Source organism: Anneissia japonica, unplaced genomic scaffold (genome assembly GCF_011630105.1).
Source record: "Anneissia japonica isolate Jap-2015-1 unplaced genomic scaffold, ASM1163010v1 scaffold2756_len2360902_cov194, whole genome shotgun sequence".
In the NCBI taxonomy this organism is placed as follows: Eukaryota; Metazoa; Echinodermata; class Crinoidea; order Comatulida; family Comatulidae; genus Anneissia; species Anneissia japonica.
The window spans coordinates 1,755,825-1,781,244 of NW_022719050.1; the positions used below are offsets into that span (position 1 = coordinate 1,755,825).

General features: G+C 33.1%; 1 protein-coding gene across 7 annotated transcripts in view; it reads right to left on the reverse strand.

Moving 5' to 3' along the window:
• Positions 1-25,420, reverse strand: part of LOC117110726 (talin-1-like) — a 94,963-nt gene that overhangs the window by 64,899 nt on the left and 4,644 nt on the right. For 6 of the 7 annotated variants that reach the window (XM_033253509.1, XM_033253506.1, XM_033253508.1 and 3 more), the window contains exons 2-16: positions 16,887-16,928; positions 13,439-13,616; positions 11,911-12,008; positions 11,182-11,256; positions 6,656-6,710; positions 6,131-6,225; positions 5,287-5,365; positions 4,385-4,527; positions 3,518-3,645; positions 2,739-2,802; positions 2,349-2,453; positions 1,907-1,996; positions 1,541-1,708; positions 1,058-1,226; positions 376-467 (exon numbers count right to left, since the gene is read on the reverse strand). In XM_033253509.1, coding sequence (XP_033109400.1) covers positions 376-467; positions 1,058-1,226; positions 1,541-1,708; positions 1,907-1,996; positions 2,349-2,453; positions 2,739-2,802; positions 3,518-3,645; positions 4,385-4,527; positions 5,287-5,365; positions 6,131-6,225; positions 6,656-6,710; positions 11,182-11,256; positions 11,911-12,008; positions 13,439-13,580 — 1,503 coding nt within the window. In that variant the 5' untranslated portion in view covers positions 13,581-13,616; positions 16,887-16,928. Of the gene's footprint in view, positions 1-375; positions 468-1,057; positions 1,227-1,540; positions 1,709-1,906; positions 1,997-2,348; positions 2,454-2,738; positions 2,803-3,517; positions 3,646-4,384; positions 4,528-5,286; positions 5,366-6,130; positions 6,226-6,655; positions 6,711-11,181; positions 11,257-11,910; positions 12,009-13,438; positions 13,617-16,881; positions 16,929-25,420 lie in introns of those variants that run through there. The other variant, XM_033253504.1, reaches the window with a different exon arrangement.

Here is a 25,420-nt window from a genome sequence, read left to right on the forward strand (position 1 = left end):
TATACACACACACACACATACATATATATATACATACATACATACATACGATACACAATACTTATTCAAAAACTTTAATAATTTTTTATTCCTCATAAAAAGTATATTTTATGAAAATTACTTTCCTTGGCAAGACATCATAACATTATGACAACTTGTTTTGTTGTTTTGATTTTTATTTGTAATTTTTGTCTTTTCGGTTTGCAGATGTCATATTAAGTCACTGTTTATTAACAAACTCAATAGAAATGTAATAACAAATTTTTTTAGATTTTAAATTCACAGACTAAATCCTAATATAATTTTGATTAATTTTTTGTTAGGTGAAAATAGAAGAAATTCTAGCCTCAGCAGAAATGAGGAACATGAACATACCAGAGGGGCCTGATGGGCTGCATGGGCTTGTCCTTGGATGGTAACAGGCTGGGAACGTTGCATCTCACCCATCGTTACAGAATTGTTACCCACTAGATAAAAACAAAAGTTAATTGGTCATCAATGACACTGCGTGATATCTAAATGGTTTTTTTTTTAATGCTTTTTCTGGAAGTTTTTATCTAATGCCAGTGAAGATAATACCTTATTTTGGTTTTTACACAAGTTGCTTAGAGTTTTCTCTATATTTTTCCATTTCTAGTTCCTATCTTGTTGCATGTATCTCCTAACTTTTACTACACATACATTAAGCCTAAGGTTATGAGAAGGTGCCACCTGCCACCAGAATGAGTTTTAAAAAAACATATTGATACACCAGATGTGCTCATCACTGTTTGTTCGGTTTGATTCTTGGCAATTCATATATGTTTCTATTCAGTACGTAGTTGCAGTGGAGACACTTCTAACCCTACTTTCACTATCTTGCAACGTGCACACTTCCTTAAAGATGATGGCGACTGCAATGGCGCACCTATCAGTGTGACAAGCTTTCAAACAGGACTGTGTCCTCTTACTCTTTCTACACTTTTTGACTATATATAATTAACAATAGTTATTATATTACTATTAAATTGCGAACTGAAGTGAAACAGTCCTCTGAAATTTTTTAATTGAACCTTACCTGAGCCCCCAGTTCTCATGACACCAGGCATGGCAACTGACCCAGTAACACCATGACCCACACTAGTAGAGTGATGGTGCATGTAGGTGGCTTTAGCAGGGGACACACTGTCCTCCAGTAAAGTTGCTTCTTCATCTCCTTCCATGCCTAAACGGTCTTTCCCTTTTTGCTGTGATAAAGAAACCATACGTAAATATTACAGAGATAACATACTCTTTAGAAATAAATATGATCTACATAAACTAAAGCCGGGTTTAGACCATTAAATTTTAATCAACAAAAACATGTGACATGCCTAAATATTGTCATGATGACATCACAACATGACCATATATAGGCACATCATGACTATATATGGGAACATCATGACCATATATAGCCACATCATGACTATATATGGGCATACAACAGTTTTTTGTCTAAGAAAATTTTATAGTGTGAACAGAGCTTTAATGAATCTTCGAAAACAATGTTATTGATTACCTTTTTCAGAATGATGTCAATGTACCCAGCAATGAGAGCTCCAATAGCTTCGCCCTCTGTTGTTTGGACTGAGTAGTAACTATCAGAATAGTCTCCAAAATCCAGGGTAAAGCTTTTTGGAGATGCTGCCCAACGTTTTACAGTGGTCAGTGGCCAAGTTTTTAAAATCTGTTTAAAATAGAAAATATTGTTATATAATATTCATATTTTCATTGGCTGTGGGGACTATCTATGTTTAAATGTTAAATAGAGGAAAAAGAACTGTATGAGTATAGTCAAACTTTTGAGATATTCCAGCTTAAAAAAAAAACACTAAATACAAAAATCAAATTAAAAAATTTTAAATTCAAGTATAAAAGATCTCACCTCTTTGGTTCGTTCATCAACTCGTACAACACTTTCTTTAGTAATACCCATAAGACGTGGAACAAGTTTATTTTTTCCTCTCATTTTTTCCTGAAGAAAAAGACAAAAAAAAAACGTAATTATACTTACCATCCACCATTTAATTGGTTTTTGGTGGGTGCAAGAGATAACTTTATTTGGAAAACATGGGAATGTTTTCGAAATGAATAATTGTATTTTAATTTCCTAATATTTTTTAAAAATCACATACAATGTTGAACAGTTCTGGAGCAGCAGTAAGCCAGTGGTTGGCCTGTTAGTCAAAATTTCATAGTAACTTTAAGAAATAGGGAAAAAACTTCTGCTATGATTCCTAAATGAGTTATTATTAAGTTATTATTAAGGATTATTGAATTCCCCATTCCCTGAAATACTGGCTACAATCATATATATCCAAATTTACCTTAACAAGGAAAAACGTGATGCCATATGTCTTTAATGAGCGGCAAAGTTGGGTATACCTCACTTTCGAGTCCAATTCACTCACGCCATGTAAATTACGGTGCTCCTGTAAAATGAGAAAATTTACAAGTTTTTAAGCTACAGAAAATCAAAGCATTGTCTTAACATTAATGAAGAGATAATCCAGAATGTCTACAGTGCTAATTTGCCCCATCCACAGGAAATTTTTTGTTACATGAACCAAAAGCAACAATGCAATATTCCAGTTCAGTTGGCAAGGATCTGCTTCCAAGGACACAGACAAACTCAGACTCGACCCCTGACCTTTCACCTAAAAGCACAGAAGCTTACTATTGATTTTGTATGACCTGACAAAATATCTAGCGCTCACCTGAAAAATCTTCTTCTCCACTCCTTTAACTTTAACATATTCTCTGGGCATGAATTCCTTTAAACTGAAAGGACAGTTAAAGCAAGTTAAGTTAACATAGAATATAAATATAATGTTTAGTGTTGCCTAATGCCCTCTCCAGAATATGAAATTTTATTTGACAAAAATATGCGACATGCCTAAATATAGTCATGATGTCATCACTTCATGACCATATATAGGCACATGACCATATATGGTCATACAACAGTTTTTTTGTCAAAGAATATTTGGTAATCTGGATAGGTAGATTAGGTTAGTAGGGCATCAGAACAATATTGTAGGCCTTAAAATCAATACATATTTATTTAGTATTATTTTCATTACAAATTAATAATTAAATTAATAATCTATTTGATAAACAATGTGTTTCAGCTAAAACACTAGACAATATTTAATATCTGAATTGCTTAAACCGTACAGGGATTTTATTTTTCACTAGCTTCCCTATCCCCAGGAAGACACTAATTTGTTACAGAGACCTGTATGTTTTGCAGCTCATGTTAAAAAGCGCTCAAGCAAACCTGTTTACTTTGAAACTACATAGAATATTTTGTTGCTATGCCAAGCTCAACACACATGATGAGCATTACCAACCTTGCTATGGCATTTTTATTCTTATAACTTTTCATTTATCTACTCTCCTTCATTCACTATTCCAGTTTCAATAATATAAAATCAACAAAAACTGACGATGTCCCAGAAACATGTTTGTTACAAACCCAGATAATACCACTTACTCTAAGAATCCAGGCTTGTGTTTATGATCCAAGTGATCGCCATATTGAATCTGGCACATCGTACCAGCGAGTTGCGTGGCTTCCTCAAACGAACACGGATGTGTACCATTCAAAATGGCATCTCGTGACTGCAAATAAAAAAGAACACAATTTCAAGAAGATGAAAAACACAAGAATAAGTGGTCAGTAACATTTACTAATAATTCATGTTTTTTTTTTACAAGTGTACATAGAGTGTTATATTTTGCTATCTAACTTTAGGGGTCAAGTTTTTTTTTTCCACTCCCCAGACTTATATTGAGAGTACTTTCCATAGAAATTAGTCCCTTATTATTAGATAAAAATTCAATTTGAAAAAAACTACAGAAGATATAGTTCATTGTTAACATCCTTTTGAAAGTGTGCAGGTAAATATAGGCCTAATTATTATCTCAAGTTTTCTCCTGATATTCTATCTAAAAAATCCCACTCATAACATTGTCCACACCGATGGTGATTTATTACTAACACATAAAGTTTACTGGTTGAAGAGGCACAACTGACTAAAAAATTGTCTCTGATTATCTCCATATATTTGGCTGTTTTGTGAGTCGTTCATATCCAGAACTGTCTATTTTTGACATTTCCTTCGATAGTCTATTCTTGTATGCCATTTCATTTTTCATCATTTCACTGTACCTTTTAAGACAGTCTTTGTCAAGCCTGATGATTATTGGTCTTCTAGCCCTAGTATAAATATATTTACGGGTATTTAGATTCCTGCCTTCCCACCCCACACACAACCCACACTTACCACCTCCAGATTTGTACACACAAATTTTTCCTAGAAAAACTTTTAAGTAACATACAACACAGAATTACACTTACCTGGACATAGAGCAAATTGAGCTGAACTGGATCACGTCTATCAACATTTTGATCCGAAAAGAAATACTTTCGTCTGAAGATGAGATGCTCTGTATCAGGAACACCTTGTTCACGTAATGTGCGTGTGTGATCCAACCACTCCACTGAAGAAATAGCAAGTTGAAAGTAGGACATAAATGTCTTGGTGTTAATGAATGCTTTTTACACTGCTAACCTTACCACCAATCACAATCATCCACTTCACTGACATAATTGTTATCATTACCATGATAACCATTATGATCATGGTAATTCACACAGTCATAACCACAATCACCGTCAACACCATCTAAATTAGGGGTGGGCATAAAAATGAGTTGGAGGCTTAAAGTCAATGTTTGATTCAACACTGAGTGAGGGCTACACGCTAGCTTTGGCATTTTACGACGTTTCCAATGTGCTTGTAAAAACTTCCATGCACTGTTTTATACAGCTTTCTACCAATTTTTACAGATGATTGGCATCGGTCTGTAACAAGAGTTTCTAGCTGAAGAGTGTAAGCAGGTCACACACTTAGGGTTTAATTTATTTTGGGAGCTGCAACAAAGTTGCTATATTTTCGCCACAAGTGATCTAAATCGTCATGATATTCACAATATTTATTGCCATCTATATCATCATCATCACTTCCATCGTCATTATACGAATCACCATCAACATTGCCACTACAAGAATCATCATTATCTTCACTGTCATTACCTTATCATCATCTTTCAACACCACTACAACCACAACCCCCACCATTATTCAATTCAATTCAATCTATATAGTCAAACACCGTAAAATATATGGTTTGAAGTTCCGGTTGTTTGTATACATGACCATATTAATATTTATTAAAATATTGCTTATGGTCATCTTACACTCATCATCTGTGTGGTGCTTCTTTCTCAGTTCTTGCATTCTGGTCTCATCTCTTTGTTGGAGTGCAGATTTCTTTTCCTATAAATAGAAAAAATTCACAAATATCTAAACATGTTTATCAAAATCAAAGGTCTTCAAATAAAACAAATCATACATACACTGCATAGTCATATAGTAATATTTGTAAATGAAAACACAAGCAACTATTGAGAACTAACAGTCACTATCTGTGACTGCTTCCTAAAACTGTACATGCGAAACGGACCATCGGAAGTGTCGACCAAAATTAACAACTGACATATCAGAACAGGGACAGGAATATCCTCTTCTACAACTTGGAGCTTAGTGGAAAGGCCTATGAAGTTTAGCCTTATAATGTTAACTCAATCCACACTATCTTATTTTATGCAGCAAATTTATATGATATGCCCATATATGGTATGATGATGTCATATTACATCCATAAATGGGAATATCACATTTTTTGTCAATAATATTTGATAGGTCGGCAGAGTGTTAAGGTTGAAGTTACTCTTATGTATTGGCGCAAGGTACTTTTTCCACATTTTCTTCAACAAGAATATAGAACATTTCCCTTTAATTTGTAAAGTTTTTTTACCATTTGGGTCTTAATTTTTTCCCCTCTCTGTAAAGGTAGGTGGCTATATCTTAAAGTTCTATAGTTAACTGACAGAACTTATAATGGCCTCCTTCCATGCTGCTTATATTTATAATGTATCAACTTTGCTCATGTTGCATGGAAAATAAATTGAACTTGAATTGCTTTCCACTGGTGTTATGTGCTAAAAAAAACATCATGTTGTTATAATGAAAATGTCTAACCTTTTTCAATGTTGACCTGTTGATGGTGGCGTCTTTCTTGACCTCTTCCTCCACAGTGTCTCGGCACAATGAATATTCATCATAATTTGTAATTCCTGTAGGAATATTTGGACAGTTATAATAGTGCTATAAACTATATAACAAAAAACTGACATACAGGTAAAATGTATTTTGGATAAGTAATTCCATTCCTTCACTTTTATTCAAAAAATTATCAAAGTCTATGCTTAAATACATATATTTTTTTAATTACAGTAATGGTAATAATGGTATGTATATAAAGGATAATTAAAAATAAATAATAACATCAATAATAGTTTTTCTGCCTAGTAAAAATAATAAAAGTATAAGTGGTATAAAAAAGTAATATTCTTATGTTTTGTTTATTTGTTGAAAGTTATGACATATGATTGAACTCGCATTATAAGACAGTAATGAGGGCAGGTTTCCACAAGACCATAATGTCATTAATATAGCCTAAGGTATGAAACGTGCAAGGTTAAACCTGTATGGTTTTGTGCTTACCTAATTTGGTGCTAATTGTGATCAACATCTGACTCACAGTATTGCTGTCATCAATCTGCCAAGAGAGAAAAGGAAAATATGGATGCCACATGAAATGGATTGGCACGGTTTCAATAAAGTGAAATTCTCATTCAATAAACATTGCAATTAAATAAATTCTTTAATCATACCTAGGACAACATAGAGTCTATTTCTTTACATATAAAGTGCATATGTTTGAAGTGTGCATGTCTGTTTGTGGGATAAGGGTAAAAAGGAGATATTGTTGCTAATTGGTACATATTCTGTAATGTTAATACTCTAATAGGATATTTCAATCAATGCAAATTTGACACCGTCCTTGTAATATACAAGCCAAATGCAAGTCAAATAATTGTGGGTATCACCACTCAAAACAAAATACAATTGGTAATGTTAGGATAACGTTTTGCCTATAAATTGAATGTTAATTATTTTAATATTGATAATCAGTTTAGGTACAAAATATTTATAAAAACAGTACATGAAGAGTCACCAGAATATTAAAACAGAAGAATATGTGCACAGCTTTCAGCAAAGCCAAAACAACCTGATTAAAAAAACGTTGGCAGCTACTGTATGTAATAAAAATAAACAAAGATGAATTAGTTGATAATTATCTTTTTTTCTCTCCTGTAAAAACATAAATAATAAGGGCATTCTTCCCATCAGCGTGACCTTATGAGGTGAATCATGGGAAGAATAACCTCAAATTGGGCTGAAGAATGAAATGTGATCTCATCATTTTTATTCTGGTACCGAAAGTTGATTGTTAAATATTACTAAGTAACCATGACAACTTGGCAGCCCTGGTGATCGATGCTAAGAATGTGAGAAATGTCTGGTAGAAAATTACATGAAAGATATGATAATAAGCATATGTCCTAGCTAGCTAGCTAGCAGTAAGGCTTTGGGCTAAATCAAGAGGTTCAGAGTTTGTGTCTAAATAGTTTGAGGCTATACAGTAATCACTTGTCTCTCTATCAACAAGTTAATAATAAGTTAATGGGTACTAGTTTGTAGTACTTTATTAGTGAATAGGTTTGCTAATATCTAAAGTAAAGTAAATTCGCTTTTTTCTATGATTGTATTTTTTTTTCTGGTTAGGTTTATTGTTTTTACTATAAAACTTTTCCAAGTTAATTTTGATGATGGCATGCTCTATTTTAATATCTTAATTTTTGGAATTTGTAAGTTTAGAAAAGTAGTTACAGTTTTGAAACTTTATTGTTTTTTTAAAAATTTTATCTAGAATTAGAATTTCTAGCATACAGAATGTATAAAATTAAAACACGTAACATAACATATAGAAATACAAACTATATTAAAATTTCGAAATAGTTTATCTTCGGGCAATCTTAATCTTTAAAAACGCCAAAAAATATATATTCTAGAATCATCTTTGATTTGATTGCATCACATTTTGCCTCTTTGCAATATGATCCTGATAACGATATATAAAAATATGTTTACACGTAGTACAGTAGAGTCAAACCCTACAAAGACATACTTATCATTAACAACTTTTCACAAGAAAAATTAAATCAAAAGAATTAATATTTGCACGGAAAACTACTTGCATGATAAGTTCTATAGAGAGCTCATTTAATTTGAGGATGATCCATTGTTGAGTCGGAGGTCATGACCTATAAAGAGCAAGGTTTAATCATTGATGCTTTTGCAATGGATCATGAGATGGTTGTAAATTCCCATTAACTTTGACTACTGTATATCTGCTGGATCAATATTGAGAGCACTTGTTAATTCTATAAAACCTATAATTGACCACAGTGCTGACCAGGAACCGACACTTACTCAACTGTCATCCTGAGTTCAGATGAATTAAAGACTGAAATCAAATCTACATGGATTTATGACAAAATTAACTTATTAACTGTAGATTTTCAAATTTATCTTGTGCTTTTATCACTTGATGGATGAAAAAATTATCATATGTTCTCCAATTATTTCCTCCAGAAAATACTTTTAAAAACAATTTCAACAATTATTAATGTTATCGTTTAATAAAATGTTGGAATAATAAGAATCATAATTTAATTAAATGTGATAAAAGTATGACCTCCTATGATACGTTGGAAGTGTCACCCTCAATGTAGTAAAAAATATGATAAATAAATTTAAAAAAAAATATTAGTAAATATTTTGCTTTTCACAATTTTTACAAGAGAGTATCAAAGGCCTTTTGACATTAAAGTAAATTCTCAAATAAGTGCTGCAGGGCTTATAAAATTTTTGACGGCTTCAGTACGGCGCCTGTTCAAGAGAAGCGCTTATTCGAGAGCAGCGCTCATCATTCTGACCATGTACCATTTATTTGCGTAACATTTAATAGTACTATTTAAGTTTAATTGCTATATAGATTTCTTAAAAAGAAACAAGGATTAAATAAGTCTAAGAAAGAAAATATTTGAAAAAAACTCGGGAAAGGTTAATGAGATACACATTTTTGAATATTTAAAAACTGGGGAAAATATGGAAAAAAGGTGGTTACACCCCTTTTTGAGTCTTCAAAAGAATCAGTTTTACAACATATCGAACAAAAATTTCCCTCCGGAGCCTGATTTAAAAAAAAAAAAGTACTGAGAATTGCTGTCAGCAGTGAAGCTCACGACTAAAATTTAATAGTTTTATACCTAATGAAAGGATAAAGTTCATGCTAAGTTTAATTCAAGCTGATTAAAATTTTCAAAATAATCAGGTTATTACATGCCTTGCATGTATACATGTGCGGTGTGTATGTACAGTTGACCTTCCCATTTACCAACTTCCCATTTACGAACTTCTCATTTATGAATGTTCGGCCAATGACATCATCGCTAGATTTATTCATCTAATTTTTGCTATTTTTATTTATTTTAAGATAAACGAATTACAAAGGTCATTTAAAAAAATCATTATAGTACTAGTTATACAGTACATTCCATAAATACATCATACTACTTTAGGCTTAGAAAAGTCAAACCAATACATGATGAAAAATAATCAAAACTAGCCAAAATTCAGGCAGGCAGTGCATGCTGCTAGGCCTACCTTGTCTAGGCTAAGGGCAAGGCTGGGCAGCCTATACCAAGGGGGGACCTGGTAGAACAAGAGGTGAGTCAATTCAAAATAACTGATATTGTCAACAAAATTACTGACTTGATATTAAAACTTGTTAAATATTGTGTGTGACAGTTGTTTATCAAAAATCTGTTGGATAAAGTTAGGTAAAAATTAGTTAATTATGTTAGAAAATTAGAACTATAACTCATGTTTGTCAATCATGTTTCAAATTTCTACAGCATGCCAGATTACCTCCTACTATATCAATTAAAATGGTTATTCAAATTAAAAGGATGCCAAAGATTCTAAGCCCTAAACTACCAATGAAGCTCTGTCCCTGAACACACATGACTAAAATTCAAGCTTCACTGACAGCACCACTTTAACTCAAATTATCGATGAAGTAAAATGTATTTGGACAGGCTCAGCTACAAATTTATGCAAACCTACATTTATCAACATTGGGAATAATTCATCTGGAAAATGAATGCATAATTATAAAATGTCCCAAACTATTTATAGAACATATGTATCATACGAGATACTGTGACAAAATAACTGAATACCTCACTGTTTAATGGAGAAAAGGTCTCGCTGGGTAAAAAGGGGCATAAATACTTAATGGAAGATAGAATGAAGAACAAATCTAGACATTAAATAGATAACATCCACTTTAAAAAAGGAGGAGGAAAGTTTGATAATGGAAGAGCATATTCTAAATGAGTGTGATCGGAATTGCTATGACAGGAATCTGAACTGAATACCTCACTATTTAATTGAAAAAAGCTGTCTCGCTGGTTGAGGGGGCATGGATTCTTAATGGAAGATAAAATGAAGCAAAAAGGGGGAGGAGAGTTTGGTAATGGAAGAGCATACTTTGAATAAGTGTGATCGGAATTGCTATGACAGGATGATGGATTAGGACTGTTACCATAAAATTGTTGAAGGTTTTTTCCTTGTATTGAGTGAAAGGATGTAAAGAAAAAAAAATGACAAACTGTCCATAATTTTTAATGAAAGCGAGAAAGATTTAAACAAGTATAGATGCAAGAGATGATATGTTTGCTAAAATATTTCTTTCCAACTATTTGAGGTTTGCCATTCCAAAACCAGCGTACTGTCGCTATAATGATAAACCAAGAATATTAGCATTTTGAATGTAGCAGTATTGTACACTTTAGTACAGAGAGGTCATATAATAATTTTACTCATAACTTTGGCAATAATACCTTGATTCCAGTAAATGACCCATCATTTTAAAGTTCACACATTAAAAAGTCAATTTTCATTTTTTAATTACTAATGGTATTTTTGGGAAGGCAAGCCTCATTTGACTTCTGTCCAAACTACTTAAGATCATCAACAAATTTTATGATCACCCAAATTATACGCAATAATTATTATTAATTTATTAAATGAGTTGAATTTATACATTTTTGACTTACCAATACTGTCTTAACAGATCCGTCTAATAGGTTGACCCTCAGAGGTCGAATCTTCTTTCTATATTCTAAAGTGTCCTGAGAAATAATAAAACAAAGAATATATTAATATATGTAATTTCTCTATTATAATTTTTGGGATTTTTTTCACTCAAAATATGTAAATCATATGAGTTCAGTCATCATTTGGCATGTAAATAGTACAGAATACTCAAAGAGATTACAGTAATCCAAAAGGTCTTGAACTACTGTCACAACTACTATCAATGGTGACATTTCCATCCATTCAAAGAGTGTTTGTCTGCTTTCAAAGACTCTTCATTTTAATTTCATCATTTTCAATTTGTGTATGCTTTAAAAGTTATCATTCAGCCTTCTACATTACATTGCATGCTAGCATATAGAGACAGGCCTGGAAAAAAATGTTTGTGCCTCATGAAATTGTCTCTCGAGAAAATGCCTCCAGTACCAAATGTTATCTGTAAAATATATAGCCCAACAGTCTTTTTTTTAAATATTTTTCCCCCAAAAATGCCTCCGGGACATTCATGATGCCTCCAACTGCCAGTCTCACACTAACAACACCATCAATTCCTTAAAAAGTATTGAGATCTTGAGTGCTCACCAGAAAGTTTACTCATAACACTATAGACCTATTAGAGGGCAGTGTTCCATGTTGATATTTTAAAAAATGAGAAAATGATTGATGGAAATATTCAATGAGCAACTTACTCCTTGCCGCAAAAGATAATGCTCAAGGGTTTTCCCGGACTCAAGCCACACGCCTTTTAATGGATCATCATCCGCCAAGAAGAGACCATATTCATTTACTGTGCCAAGAAAAAAAACCAAATAATTTTAATAAACAACAAAATTTGATTCAACTCATTCATTATCAATAACATTAACTTCCAATGAAACACTTTAAAACAATTCAATTTTTCTGAATTGTTACTATAACAATCTAATTGGTTACCAGCCAATGTTCACAGGTCTATGCAAAATAATATAGGAACGGTACTTATTTAAGTATCTATAAATTGGCATGTAAAATATATTTAATTCCAAATTGCAATTGAAAATTAATATCTTAAATACATTTATCCACAGTGTTTCTCCACTGAGGAGTAGACGGTAAGTGCATACACTGGTAAGATTAGAATGCCAAACGCTTATTACAGTTGCTACATTATGGGTAAATAGCCCAAAGAGCTGAGTATGTGTTCTATATGTGTTTAATCCAATGACTGGGTTAACAATGTGATGTATGTACAGAAAGACACTTAGCATGATGTGCTATGTAAGATTACCATTATTATCTCTGTGAGAAGATATATATCCTCAGTTGTGTAAATTTGTTTGTGTGTGTGTCCCATTTTTGTGTCGTGTGTGTGTTCAAAATATCTCAAAAACAGCTGAACAGATCTAAATGAAAGTTACAGGGAGTGTTAGATATGACCCAAGAATAAGGTGATTAAATTTTGGTGACGATCCGGAGTAGGATATGAGGACCATTCGAAGGAAAACGTCTCAGACCAGATGTTTCAAACAAAAACCGTAGCCAGATACAATAACTGTATGATGAACATTCAAATTAGTGCAATTACCGTAAATGTGTACAGCGTTTTAACACGTGCAAACTTCACGTTTTTGGAAACTGATTGAGAATACTTTTAATGCATATTTATTTAAACATGTGATGGTAAAAACCAATATCCCATATTTCTTATTAATTTAACCATTTGCATAATATTTCCACTTCAACTCCAATTTTTTGTCATAAGATTAAAACGTTTCAGTGTGTTTAACTAAAAGTAGTAAGGAAGGAAGGTACACAACTAATACAATAAAAGGCTTTTGGCAATGTTAGCATTTTTTTTAAAAGTAGGTGGTGGTTTGAAAGTAGGTAGGTTGTCACATTTTTACAGTGTCAATAGCTGAAAATCAAATGTTTCAATACTATATGTTGCTTGGATTTTGTGTAACATGCGTAGTGTAAAGTAGGCCGACAGTGAATATTGGGCAAATTATTTTGGATTACAAAATCTGAAAATACCCACTCTAAAAGAGAGTCCCCAAAAACCCACACAAGAAGTGGAAATATTGCCCCTCTTTGAAATAAAGTGTGTTTGGGCAAGTTACTGTGTGTTTTTGAAGAGGAGTGGAGCGAAGTGAGTTGGGGTGGTAGTGGTGGTTGATGAAGTAAATTAAGAACGTATTTTGGAAGATTTATTTTATAGAAAGAAATTTGGGGTATTACCTTGTTGTCCATCTGTAAGTCCAGCTTCAGCATTTTTCTCACGAATCATTCGCAGGACATCGTACACAATTGCTCCAGGGTTAAACTGCATCGTCTTTGTGCTACCTGCATGCACTATGTTAATCTTGAGTGTGAGAGCCATGCCGAAAGATGAGTTGCACTCTCCACTCTAGCAAAACTGGAGGAATAGACATACACAGCTATCACAAAATCTTCAAATAAAAATGCTAAAATGTGCCTAATAAAAAAACAAAACAAACAAAACACCCTATAGAAACTAGATGCTGGAACCACTGTAATTGGACATGATGTAAACTAAGCATCATGATAATATTTTGCTCAAAAAAAACATCATCCATCTACTTATATTTATCTTACTTGATCACATGATTTTACTCATTTTAAGCGCTATTAATTAATAAATAACAACATCTGATCATAGCCACTTTTAAAAAAAACTACTGTTATCAATATCAAACTCCATCAGTGACTATGAATTCAAAATCTTCATTTGAATACTTTTGATATGCAGAAAACATTGACAAACAAAATATGCTGATTACAGTGAACTTTCTGTTAGTTTTGCTATGATAGAATGAATACTTGCTGAAATGCTATTATCTATAATATGTCCTTCCTATGAACTATTTTGATAAGCACAACATTAAACAAATGTTGTATTATGTTTGCCTCTGTTTTGCTATCATTCTTCACTTGATTATATCATTTTCTCTATTTGAACAGCAATCAAACTTGTCTTTCTGACTGGATTAAAAAGTAGACATAAAAATATATGCTCTTTGATCACACTCATTTTTAATCCCTCAATTGGACCCTGTGTAGTTTATAGTAATTAATTTAAATTTAATATAAAGTAATGAATGTAATGTACCTCAGTCGAATTTGATGTAGCGCACAGCACTAGGCTTAGTTGCCATGAACTCTAGTTTTATATTTATGTACATATTGTTTTTCTTTAACTCATTCATACAAGTTCAATTTCTTTTTTCATTTTGGTTTTCTTTTATCCTGTTTACTTTCAGTGACATACAGGGTTATGTCACTGAAAGTGTAATCACATGAAAGACGGAAATAAATAAACTATATGAAACTGTCTTAGAGTAACCTAGCAAAAGGGAGATAATATATAGATAGCATATAGATAATATAAGAGATAGCATATTTATACACATTATGTAAAATAGATAAATGAAGCTGTTTGATATGTTATAAAGTACAGTTTGTTCTTGTTCATAAATGTTGAAAATAACTTTATTAGAATATTATAAAGTGGATGAAAATGCATGCAATGTAAGCATGGTCATTTATGACATTGTTATTTAGTAGTGGGCCTAGCTGATTCGGCCTACAGTAGCTCACAGACTTCATGTATCTGAATTAACTGGTTTAGCCTAAACATTTGTAGTGCACCGGGTACATAACTCAACACTGCTGTATACTATACTAATACTACTGACTGTGATCCAATAACAGATAAACAAAACTGGCATTGTATTCCCAATAATATAGCCTTCATCACTGATTCCTTCATACATTCAAGATCATATCCTTGGTGCTTACAGTTAATATTTTATGAAAATTCTTTACAGTAGGTACAGTATTTAAATGAGAAGGTACTTTGCTATCTGCACAAAATCAGGCAAGAAATTATGTTTAATATGCGACAACAAAAAAAGATGGACACACAAGGACAAAGAGATTGTTATGAACGAATCAATTCACAAAGAGGAAGCACAGAGTGTACCAAAAACTGAAATAGATAGAAGTGAAAGCAATCAATAAGGCTTCCTGTTATATTGAACAATCAGTACTTTAAATAATACTTTTTACTGACATGAGTTAATGCTGGAAGCCAGTAGCCAGGGGTTTTGAGGGGTTCAAAAGAATCCCCCTTTTCCAGAAATGCCCTTTTAAATTAATATTAAAAATTTCCATTTACATGGGGAAGTTGTTGAAATTTAACTATTTGAAAGTTGGCATTTTTATTGCCAATTGTAGACATCTAAGGTGTTACACTGTATCTTTAAAATTAATCCCAGCCATGGTGGGCAATGCCACAACTCGCTATTGGGACAGTCCCATACAATTTTTCTAATGAGTCCACATTTTAAAAAATGGGTCCAATTATGTAATTTTATGCATAAAATGGGTCCACTTTTTGAAAAATGGGTCCAGATTTCTCATATTTAGCTTAAAATGGGTTAAATTTAAGAAAACCGGTCCAGATTTTTCATTATTTTTGCATAAAATGGGTTCACATTGTTTGAATTTACACGTAAACTGGGTCCACCCTGATATTGTAAAAAAAATAAATATAGGACTGTATTTCAAAGGGAATCATAAGCATTACAGTAGATAATAAAGATTATTATATAATGGAAAAGTCTCCACGACTATGGCAATCGAATTCACATATGTCGCTTGAGACTCATCATAATCTGTCAATTATATAAACAAAATTTGAATACTGAACTTTTTTTTTTTGTAATTTACATATATAGTAATAACATTGCAGATAATGAAATGTAAATGAAGTGTTCCGTTCTTGATCACGTGACCACTCTCCAAAGCACGCAAAAGAGCAATATTGGCCCTGATGAGATAATAAATATATGCACACTTGGTTTAATATGGACTTTAACAGGCCTACCAATGCTACAAATGTTTGAATGATAAACACAGGCATTGCTACATACAGTCCAAACTTCCTGTGTCTGAGGTGATTAGGTTGATCTTGTTATCAGTGGGCAAACCCACAGAGGAAGTTTGAAGGTGTACAATTACTTTTCAGACTGGTATTGTACAAGATAAGACCTCCAATGATGGCCAAGTAAAAGGGTTGCTTGTCTCCAGACTTGAAAAGCATAAAAAGTATTATTATCCTATCGTTTCTTCCTTGTCTGAAATACAGTATTTTAATTTATGAGATTTTAAAGAATTATTGAAATGGCCATTTTCCTATTTTAGTTAAAAAAACATCTATTTAAAGATTATTCCTGAACTGTTCCGCCTCTTTTAATGATTTTGTGAGATCAAGTGATAGGTGTGATGAGCGTGTTTAGTATGTTGTAGAGCCAAGACAAATACATTATTTTTAACACTTAAATAATTAAGTAAAATAATAAAATATTAAGTGTTGTTATTATTATTATTATTATTATTGTTATTATTACAGTATATGATCCATGTTCAGTATGTACTGTACTTATTTATAATTCATAGAATCCAGAATCTGAATACAGTAATCAGCCAGTCAAGTATTTTAGAACTTAATGAGTATTCAGTACGATAAAATGTCAGGTACAGTAGGGCAAAGCATCACTTCTATGATATTTTCCTGAAGCACACAGAAATATTTTATCTCTTTCATCATAGACATCAATGTGAAGGATATAAAATATACAACAAACGTAACCACAAACCGTACATGAAAACTCCTTGCTTGCTCCTTTCTTTTACAATCCACCTCCTGGAAGACAAAAAAAAAAACTCAGAATAAAATCTATCATGCATTGGTTTACACCAACATTGACACCAATGACATTATGCAAGTATAGCATTGCAGAAGCAACATTACAACCTTTGAATCGCTTGCAAGTGATTGTTTGAACTAAAATGAGGAAACCTTAATCATAAAATACCTCTTGGCCCAAAAAAAATATCCCCTTAATAGGGATGTCCCCTGAATAGGGGTATCCCTATACAAGGGACATTATTTGGCACACACAGAACGTGTCCGACCCTCCATCCCTGGGATGTCCCCATAATAGGGGTAGGCCGTAGTGTTAAAAGATACATTTCCTTTCGTTTCACAAAAAAGCTGTCCTCTTATACTGTAGGGATGTCTCTTGAATAGGAATGCCCCAATGAGTTCTACAGTACAGTACTGTACTTTCTGTCTGCACCTACAATACATTCACCATCTCTATATCATACCTACTGTAACAAAACTCTTTCAGTCAAAATCGCATATTTATTACTTATAGTAGGAAAGATCATTAAACAGTTTTCAAACAATAAAAATATATTATTATACAGTACTTAGTACTACAGGTATATTATTTGAATCACAATGGCGTGTCTTTATACTTTTTTTATCTTCCTTATTGTCGTCAATACTGTACAATACTTTTTTTCACCAAAAAGGTCTTGAGAATATATATAGGCCTACTGGTATTAAAACATATTTATTATTGGATGGTGTAAATCAGCGTTCCACAAACCTTTTAGACTGACGACCCAGTTAATAAATTCAGACCGTGGCTCGACCCGCTGACATCTTTCACGCACGAGTCGGAGAGTGGTATACCATGCTTACGTTGTGCGCCATGTGATGCGTTTCATTGTATTTTACTATAATTGTTTTGCAGCTAAAGTGTGCCTCATTAAATTGTAATTAATTATTAGTAAATCATTCTTTTATTGGGTCACGGCTAGTGTTAAATATTTGGGTCGTGGGATAAAAAGGTTGCGGAATGGGGCTTTAAATGATACTTTTCACTGTATCTTACTATAATTGTTTTGAAGCTAAATTGTGTCTCATTAAATTGTAATTAATTATTAATAAAATATTCTGTCATACCGTCTTTCATTGCATGATTGTGCTTGTACAATGTACTGTATGAGTAAGTATTTTAACATTGTGATTCTTGTGAGATGAGCACGTGGTTGTTTGACTAAAGATGGATTTATATCATGCCCACTTTCTCATCAAATCAGAGGAGGAGTACTATATCAATCGGAAAAGCAAGGTGGATCGATGGGCGGAGAATGATGTGAATGAACGAAATGTGGTCACGATAAAACCAAGAATGATAGCAAAGCAGACCAATAAAATTGAAACAGTTGTTAATTTTCATATTAAAACAATAATTATTAATTTACAAATTTGAATTAAATAAACATCATCTTCGAAAGAATAATAACACATATTAATTTTTTTTTAATTATCTGCTGATCAAAACTTGATAATAGGTAAAACTATCACCCGCAGGACACCATCCCGGTATTTCTGAGTCTAGATTTCGGGGTTGTGATTTCAGATTTATTTCAAATTTACTACACTTAACAATAACTATAATGGTGTAACTTACTCCCGCCGGACACCATCCCGGTATTTCTGAGTCTAGGTTTCGGGGGTTGGGATTTTAAGCTAGATCACTGAATTACACTCAAACGTTTGCATTTTCTAACAGAAATCGATGCCGGCCTTGTTTGTACTGTATCAAAACAAATGCAGAACTTGAAAGTTTATTGAAATTATAAACAGGAAGCTCTCGCACACATTAAAGTGGTTGTGAAAGGTATCAAAACGTTAGCTTTGCTGCCTATTTCTGGGTATTCTTTATGGAAAACAGTTTTCATGCTGCCATCAGCCACGATGTTAATCAACCTGAAAGGGTAACAAATCTATCAATCCTTTTGAAAATTTCTGCGGCAGTGGTTCTGCCGGGGAACTCATCGCATGTTAGAAAATCTTCATTTTCTCCTTTATCTCCTTACATAAACCAGAATCAGCACCTTGTTCTATACATCTGTCGATTCATCCAGCTAGACTACAAACTTTGGAATTGTTTTAATTTTGTCACTAAGCTGTACCTACTGTATATATCTTCTCCAATATTGAGTATCCTTCTTCTTTGGTATCAGTAGATAGAGGTATTTTTGCTATTTTTTCTGCTGCTTTTGATCCTAGCACCTCGGTGCACATGTGCTTAGCACATGGAAGAATAACCTCTTCTCTAAATAGTGAATGGTTTTTTTAGCTTTGGCAATTTCTTCCGCCACAAGGAAACTAGCCTTTTAGTAAGTGGCTTATCGGAAGTTGATGCTTTCAAATTACTTTTACTTCTATGCAATTATCGTGCTTTCTCTCAAAGAAAGACAAAGGGCTGGATGTTGCGATGTCAAATGCCTTTTTAACTGAAATGGCTTCATTGACTCGTTTGATCCCATCCACCCACAATTTACACACTGTGGCCTGTCTTCAAACCCCCATTCTAGGTATCCCTTCTTGTATTTTCTTGACATGCGAACTCACATGAACCCACTTGAACTCAATTGCCGCTGACCTAGATTGATTCGTTGGCGCACACGTCAAAACTCTGATTACGACGCGCAGCGCTGGGTAGCGCTGATGTCAAAACATCAAAGTGGACAACTTGGTGTGAAGATACCTGTATGCATGCTCAGATAACACATTTTCATCTAGTTTAGTCATGGTCTTAGTTGTGAGGTGACATTTCGAGGAGGTGCATCACAAAATACACCATATTTTGAGGTATCTTAAATACCGATACAGTCTCTCTACAAGTTAGGGCATACTCGCGACCCACCAACATTTTTTTCGAGCGACCCACTGGTGGGTCGCGAACCACAGTTTGCGGAACTAAAAAAAATCTATTGGGATTAAAGTTGTTCCTTGAATCTAGGGTAGAGTCTTGCACATTATATTAGTTAAGGCTACAGTACTTGTTTAAATTGGTTGATTTGGTTTTGTCTCCTTCAACCCACAAGTACAGTAATGGGTACGGTAGCTTCTAACAAATACCAATACTGCATATTGATTACTAGATAACATTGGAATACTCCTGATTATGTTGCATACGTGATTCAATGACTGGGAAAATAATGCAAAATAAATACAGGCCTTGGAAATGAAGAGCGCCATATAGACTGGCATAGTATGAATTATTAAATTTCTTCCATTTAATATAAACAAAAATTAATACTGTACATTCAATTACACAGAAACTGAAAAAAAGCAACACAAGGTCACCACAATATAAGATGTGGAGATATTGGTATTCCAGATGTTTGGAGCATCATATTAGTATATACAAATGCAATGTATTATTGAGAAATTCATTACTTATTTCATTATATTCAGTTCAAAGAAAAAAAAAAAAAACAATATATGAGAGAAATAGAGGGGAGGGGGGCACTTAGCACAGGGATGGACTTATCAGATGGAAGGTTCATACAACCTCAGCTCCAACATGGTCAAGACTTGTACTGAAAGTACAAAATGTTAAGGCTATGTTGATCACTAGCTTTTAATTACTAAATTTAAGACAGAATAAAAAATATATTGTAACAATAACAATTCAAGTATTGTAAATTGCTTATTTTGAATATAAGCAGACTACTATCATTCAATCACATCATTATTTCCTTCACCAATTTAAACAGACGTAAAGAAGCCCCAAAAAATGTCACTCCTTCCTGTATCTTTGATCCTTATTTGGGGTTATTGCAACAATAATTAAAAATGTATAGTATATACAGTATTACCTTTTATTCATCCTCCAACTTTTGTTTTCTCATAACTTATAAAACATAAAGCAGCTTGACTGCAATTATAGATTCTCTGCAGTAAAATTTAACTATTTATAAAGAATCTACCTAGGGAATACATTGCAATTTGAGTCGCAATAAATAATTTTTTAGATTTAAGTATTACTTCTTGGTACATTTTTTATATTTATATTTAAGCACATAGGTCTGCATTTAATATGCACTCTATACTGTAAGTCGACCATTACATTAAACATTATTATTATTAAATACCAACTTGAAACTAGATCCACCTTCTCATACATAAAATTCCTTACTGGCGGTAGAAATGATACAGTACCCTTCATTTCATTGAATTGAAATTCAGTAAAAAAAAAACAACATCAATTTACATTTGAGCGAAATAGAAGGGCCCTGGCCTAGGAAGGGACTTAGATGGCCGGATATGTGACACTCGAACTACATACAGTAAGAATCAGAATAAAAATTTAAAAATTGGGGGAATGGGGACAAGAGCCGGAGCCAGCTAGGCCCTTCCTTGAATCCGCCTATGATCGCAGATTTTGACAAATGATGTCTATATTTATTATACTGTATATGGGATGAAACCCAAGCTGTCCAATAAGAGCACCCTCAAGGGAGCATCTCATCATGTCAATGACTACTAGGTGGCTGGAAATGATGTTGACTAGGCTGCCCATATATGATCATTCAGCATACTTGTGCAGTCAATGTTAGGTGTAGTATTACACATCAATAAAATATACTTCAAAACCACTGGGCTGACTCAGGAGAAGCATATTTAATGGACAATAAAAACATCCTCCTTATAGTTATACCTTACTATTTGTAATCATTTTTGCACAAAGATGAATTTTTATGGACAGTACAGTAGATAGAAAATAATTCATGCATTTCTCACGATACTGTTAGTGTAACGCAAACTTCATGTTGAATATTCACTATATATTTAAATAAGAAAATAAATAATAATAAATGATAACAGTTTTATTTATTCACAAAGACTAATTTCAGTTTTTTTTTACAAAGATTGGTCTGCCTAAATTAAGGTTGTGTCCTGTAAATAACAGATTTTCCCCTTAAAATTACGCATTTTATTTTCCAAGGTCATTAGTTCAATACAGGCAGTATTTAGGTCTATGTTTAGTTACTTGAAGAGAATATTTTCAACTTGGTAATTTTTTCTACTAATGTATTTTGGATTCTGTATTATTTGGAAAGTCCAAACAGATTTCCGTTATAGACACAGTATTGTATGTTAAAGTACTGCCAGATATTAATCATGTATTTCAAGTGGAACAGGTTGTCAATTCTATTTTTAGTACATAACTAAAGGGTTACTAGAATTCTGACTCAAATATCAACACCAACAAACTAACATTATGTGTCGAGCTGACTGGATATTTCTACCATGGATTACTAACTACCCATTTGAGTCAAGCTGGTAGAATAGAATATTTTTACCATGGATCATCATCACCCACAATAAACAACCTATCATCACAACAGGTCAAAGCTACTGTACCGTTCAGCATGCGGGGATAGGACATATGATTACATCAGTCATACATTCATAATAATTTATAAATCAGTGACTATATCTGTCACACACATGCACAATACTTCAATAGAGAAAGTAGGCAGAACATGTATTCACATCATTCAGGTCAAATAGTCTTTTTTTATTTGGTCTTTTTTTTTTTCATTACAATACAAGAACTATATCATTGACTTCTTGTTAAAAAAAAAATGGACATTTAACTTCTGCAATGCTTTAGTTATGGCTTCCCTAGAAGAATTAAGGTATCAATCAGTTTTCTTATTTATGAATCTAATTGATAACGTCAATATTTTACTCTAGAAGCAAACATCTAAGTCTATGATTAAATTTATGTGAAGTGGAAATGATTGAGCGTAATAAAATTTCTATCCTTGTCTTTCTCCACCAAGGAATAAAGTTTGAATGCCAATGTGCTGTAACTATAGAGGATACATTATGAAATACTTTCCCCAAGAAATCCAGTACAGTACCGCCACAAAATATTGCAATTTAGATACATCGTAGCCTGATATATATAAGCAATCTAAGCAAGGCTACGCAAAGTGAAGCTACGAAGCAAAAGCATGTTGTTTATTTGTATGTGCAGAAAGACTGCTATAGCTTACCGGAATAAACAATGTATTGCTTGATAATTTGTGAATGACAAGCACGAGTTTAGACCATTAATTTAAAGTATGGTGCTGTTTTTCAATAAGAAAAACGTACACTTGACTTCATGGGAGTCTCCTCTTCCACTCGCCGTCCATGACAGGAACTTGTTTGCACTGCTGTATTATTTTTTTAATTAATTAGCCTAGGTCTAGCCTATTTTTTTATTTACAATATTATTTTACCTTTTTATCTTTTAAATGTCAAAAAATGATGTCCTCAATGACAATACACACATGTGAAATGATTGTTCATAAAATATTTTGATTGGTCTTGATTTAGGAAGATAAATAAATATAAAGGAGAGTTAACGTCCGATGGTTGTAAAATTACCGAATGTCACATGGAAAACCCAATGGAAAATAAAACTTAGCAATGTCAGTTCATCTTGTCAAATCCAACATCGGACGTCAGAGTGCGCGCCAATCAGATCACAGTAAAGTGTGTTAAATGTTAACCTCATGGCAAATGTTGAAAAGCTGTAAGCGACAGTGAGTAAAAATCGAAGAAAATGCGGTCTAGCATGACTAGCCTTAATTCGGCAAGGTAGTGATTTCTATAGTTCGATTAGTATTGGATCGCTGTGCAGGTTCTACTTCAAATTACGGTAAACAATAAACAACGTGATCTGTAGAAATCGTAATAATTTGTACATGATTTGTCATCAGTATTATTATTTAAAAGAAGAAAATTCCTACCACCAGAACAATAATATCACATCAAAATTCTCCGAATTGGAAAGTTAACCAGTATAATTACTGTCTTCTCTCCTCCTCTATAGGGGAAAATGTAGGCTGTAGGCCTAAATGACATCAAAATTCGAACATAATGAAGGCCCAGTAGGTTACCTAGCTAGTGAACTAAACACAGTTTTAAAACACCTATCTAATAATAAGGTAGGAAATAACAAAACAATAAAGTTCTAACATTGTTTATTAGTAAATTGCAACATTGCTCACGCATTGAAAGCTGGTAAACTATACAGTAGAACCCCTCATTTACGAACCCCGATTTTACGAATTCCCGATTTTACGAACGTAATATAAAGGTGATGACGTCATAAAAATTGAAGCGAAAGATTAAAAAAAAAAAAAAACCCGCTCGAATTTTACCTGTTATTACCATGCATACAACACAACACACCATACTATACAGTACTATGTAATTCTCAAGTGAAGGAGGCCCTCTAACGGGCCTCTTCAAAGTCAGTGTTTCTTATGGCTTCACACATGTGCATGCGACAAATACTTCTCTTTCAAACATCGTTTTCAGCTTTAAAATTCAACATAGTGCTTAATTGTTTTATTGAATGATCAATATATATAATAAACAAGTATCTATGGAAGTTGTGTTGGAATAAAATCCACGATCTAGGTATTTAAGAAGGTAAAAATGTCCGATAAAAACAAATTTGTGGAGGGCCTAGAGTGGGATCAGAATGCTTAGAAGCTGCCAACTGTAGGCCTAGGCCCCCTCAGACTTAGCTGCGTAAGCCTGTAGGCCTAGCCTAGGCCTAGTTTGTGCCAGTGTAAGTAGTATCAGTGCAAATATATAAGAATTTGGGTCAACCCCGATTTTACGAATACCCGAATTTACGAACGGCTCTGGGCCCGTGCCGTACGTAAATGAGGGGTTCTACTGTATTTCAATATTGTTTACGTACTGTTTATCAGCCTGACGATCCAGCCTATGATCAGTGCAAAGCTAATTAAAATAACAATGACCTTCATAGTGGTTCGTAGCTACGTTTAAAATGTACCTACGAGCAGATTACGAGAGGTTACGTGCAGATACGAAGCGATAATTTCTATCTGTACTGTATTTGGGTAATAGTATGAAGCACATAGAGGTCTTGGCTATACAGTAAAGGCTAATAATAATAACTTTCCAAACATAAAATCACATTAATCTAGATTTCATAGCATTCCAACTACAGAGTCAAAGAATGAAATTCAAGGGATCTAGGCCTTTAATCATCACACTTAAGAGTATACTTAATTTCCATTTTGAGATATATATAAGAGTCTACAGCTTTTAATGTTAATTAATTTATAATGTTTTTCTTTTCCTAAGAAAACATATTTTTCATTGTAATGAACTATAGTATGTGAGAAAGAATAAATTGAATCTAATGCTAAGACTGAATCCAACCATCCTTAGGGATAAAATGCAAGTTTAAAGCCCTCAAAGATTCAATTTAAAACACCGAATTACTCATCCACAAGGATCAAAGAATTTAACTTCCAATTTAGACACAGATCAAAAGAACTCCGTTTCACTCATACTGTATAACTATGAAAATTCTTGAACTGATTACCAGCCAATTTAAAAGGTTTAATTTAATGCAACGCAACTACTAGACAGTAGTCTGTATTATTATTTAAACATCTGGTAGAGGGCATTCTACGTACAGTTCTAATAATCAGTTGAAAATA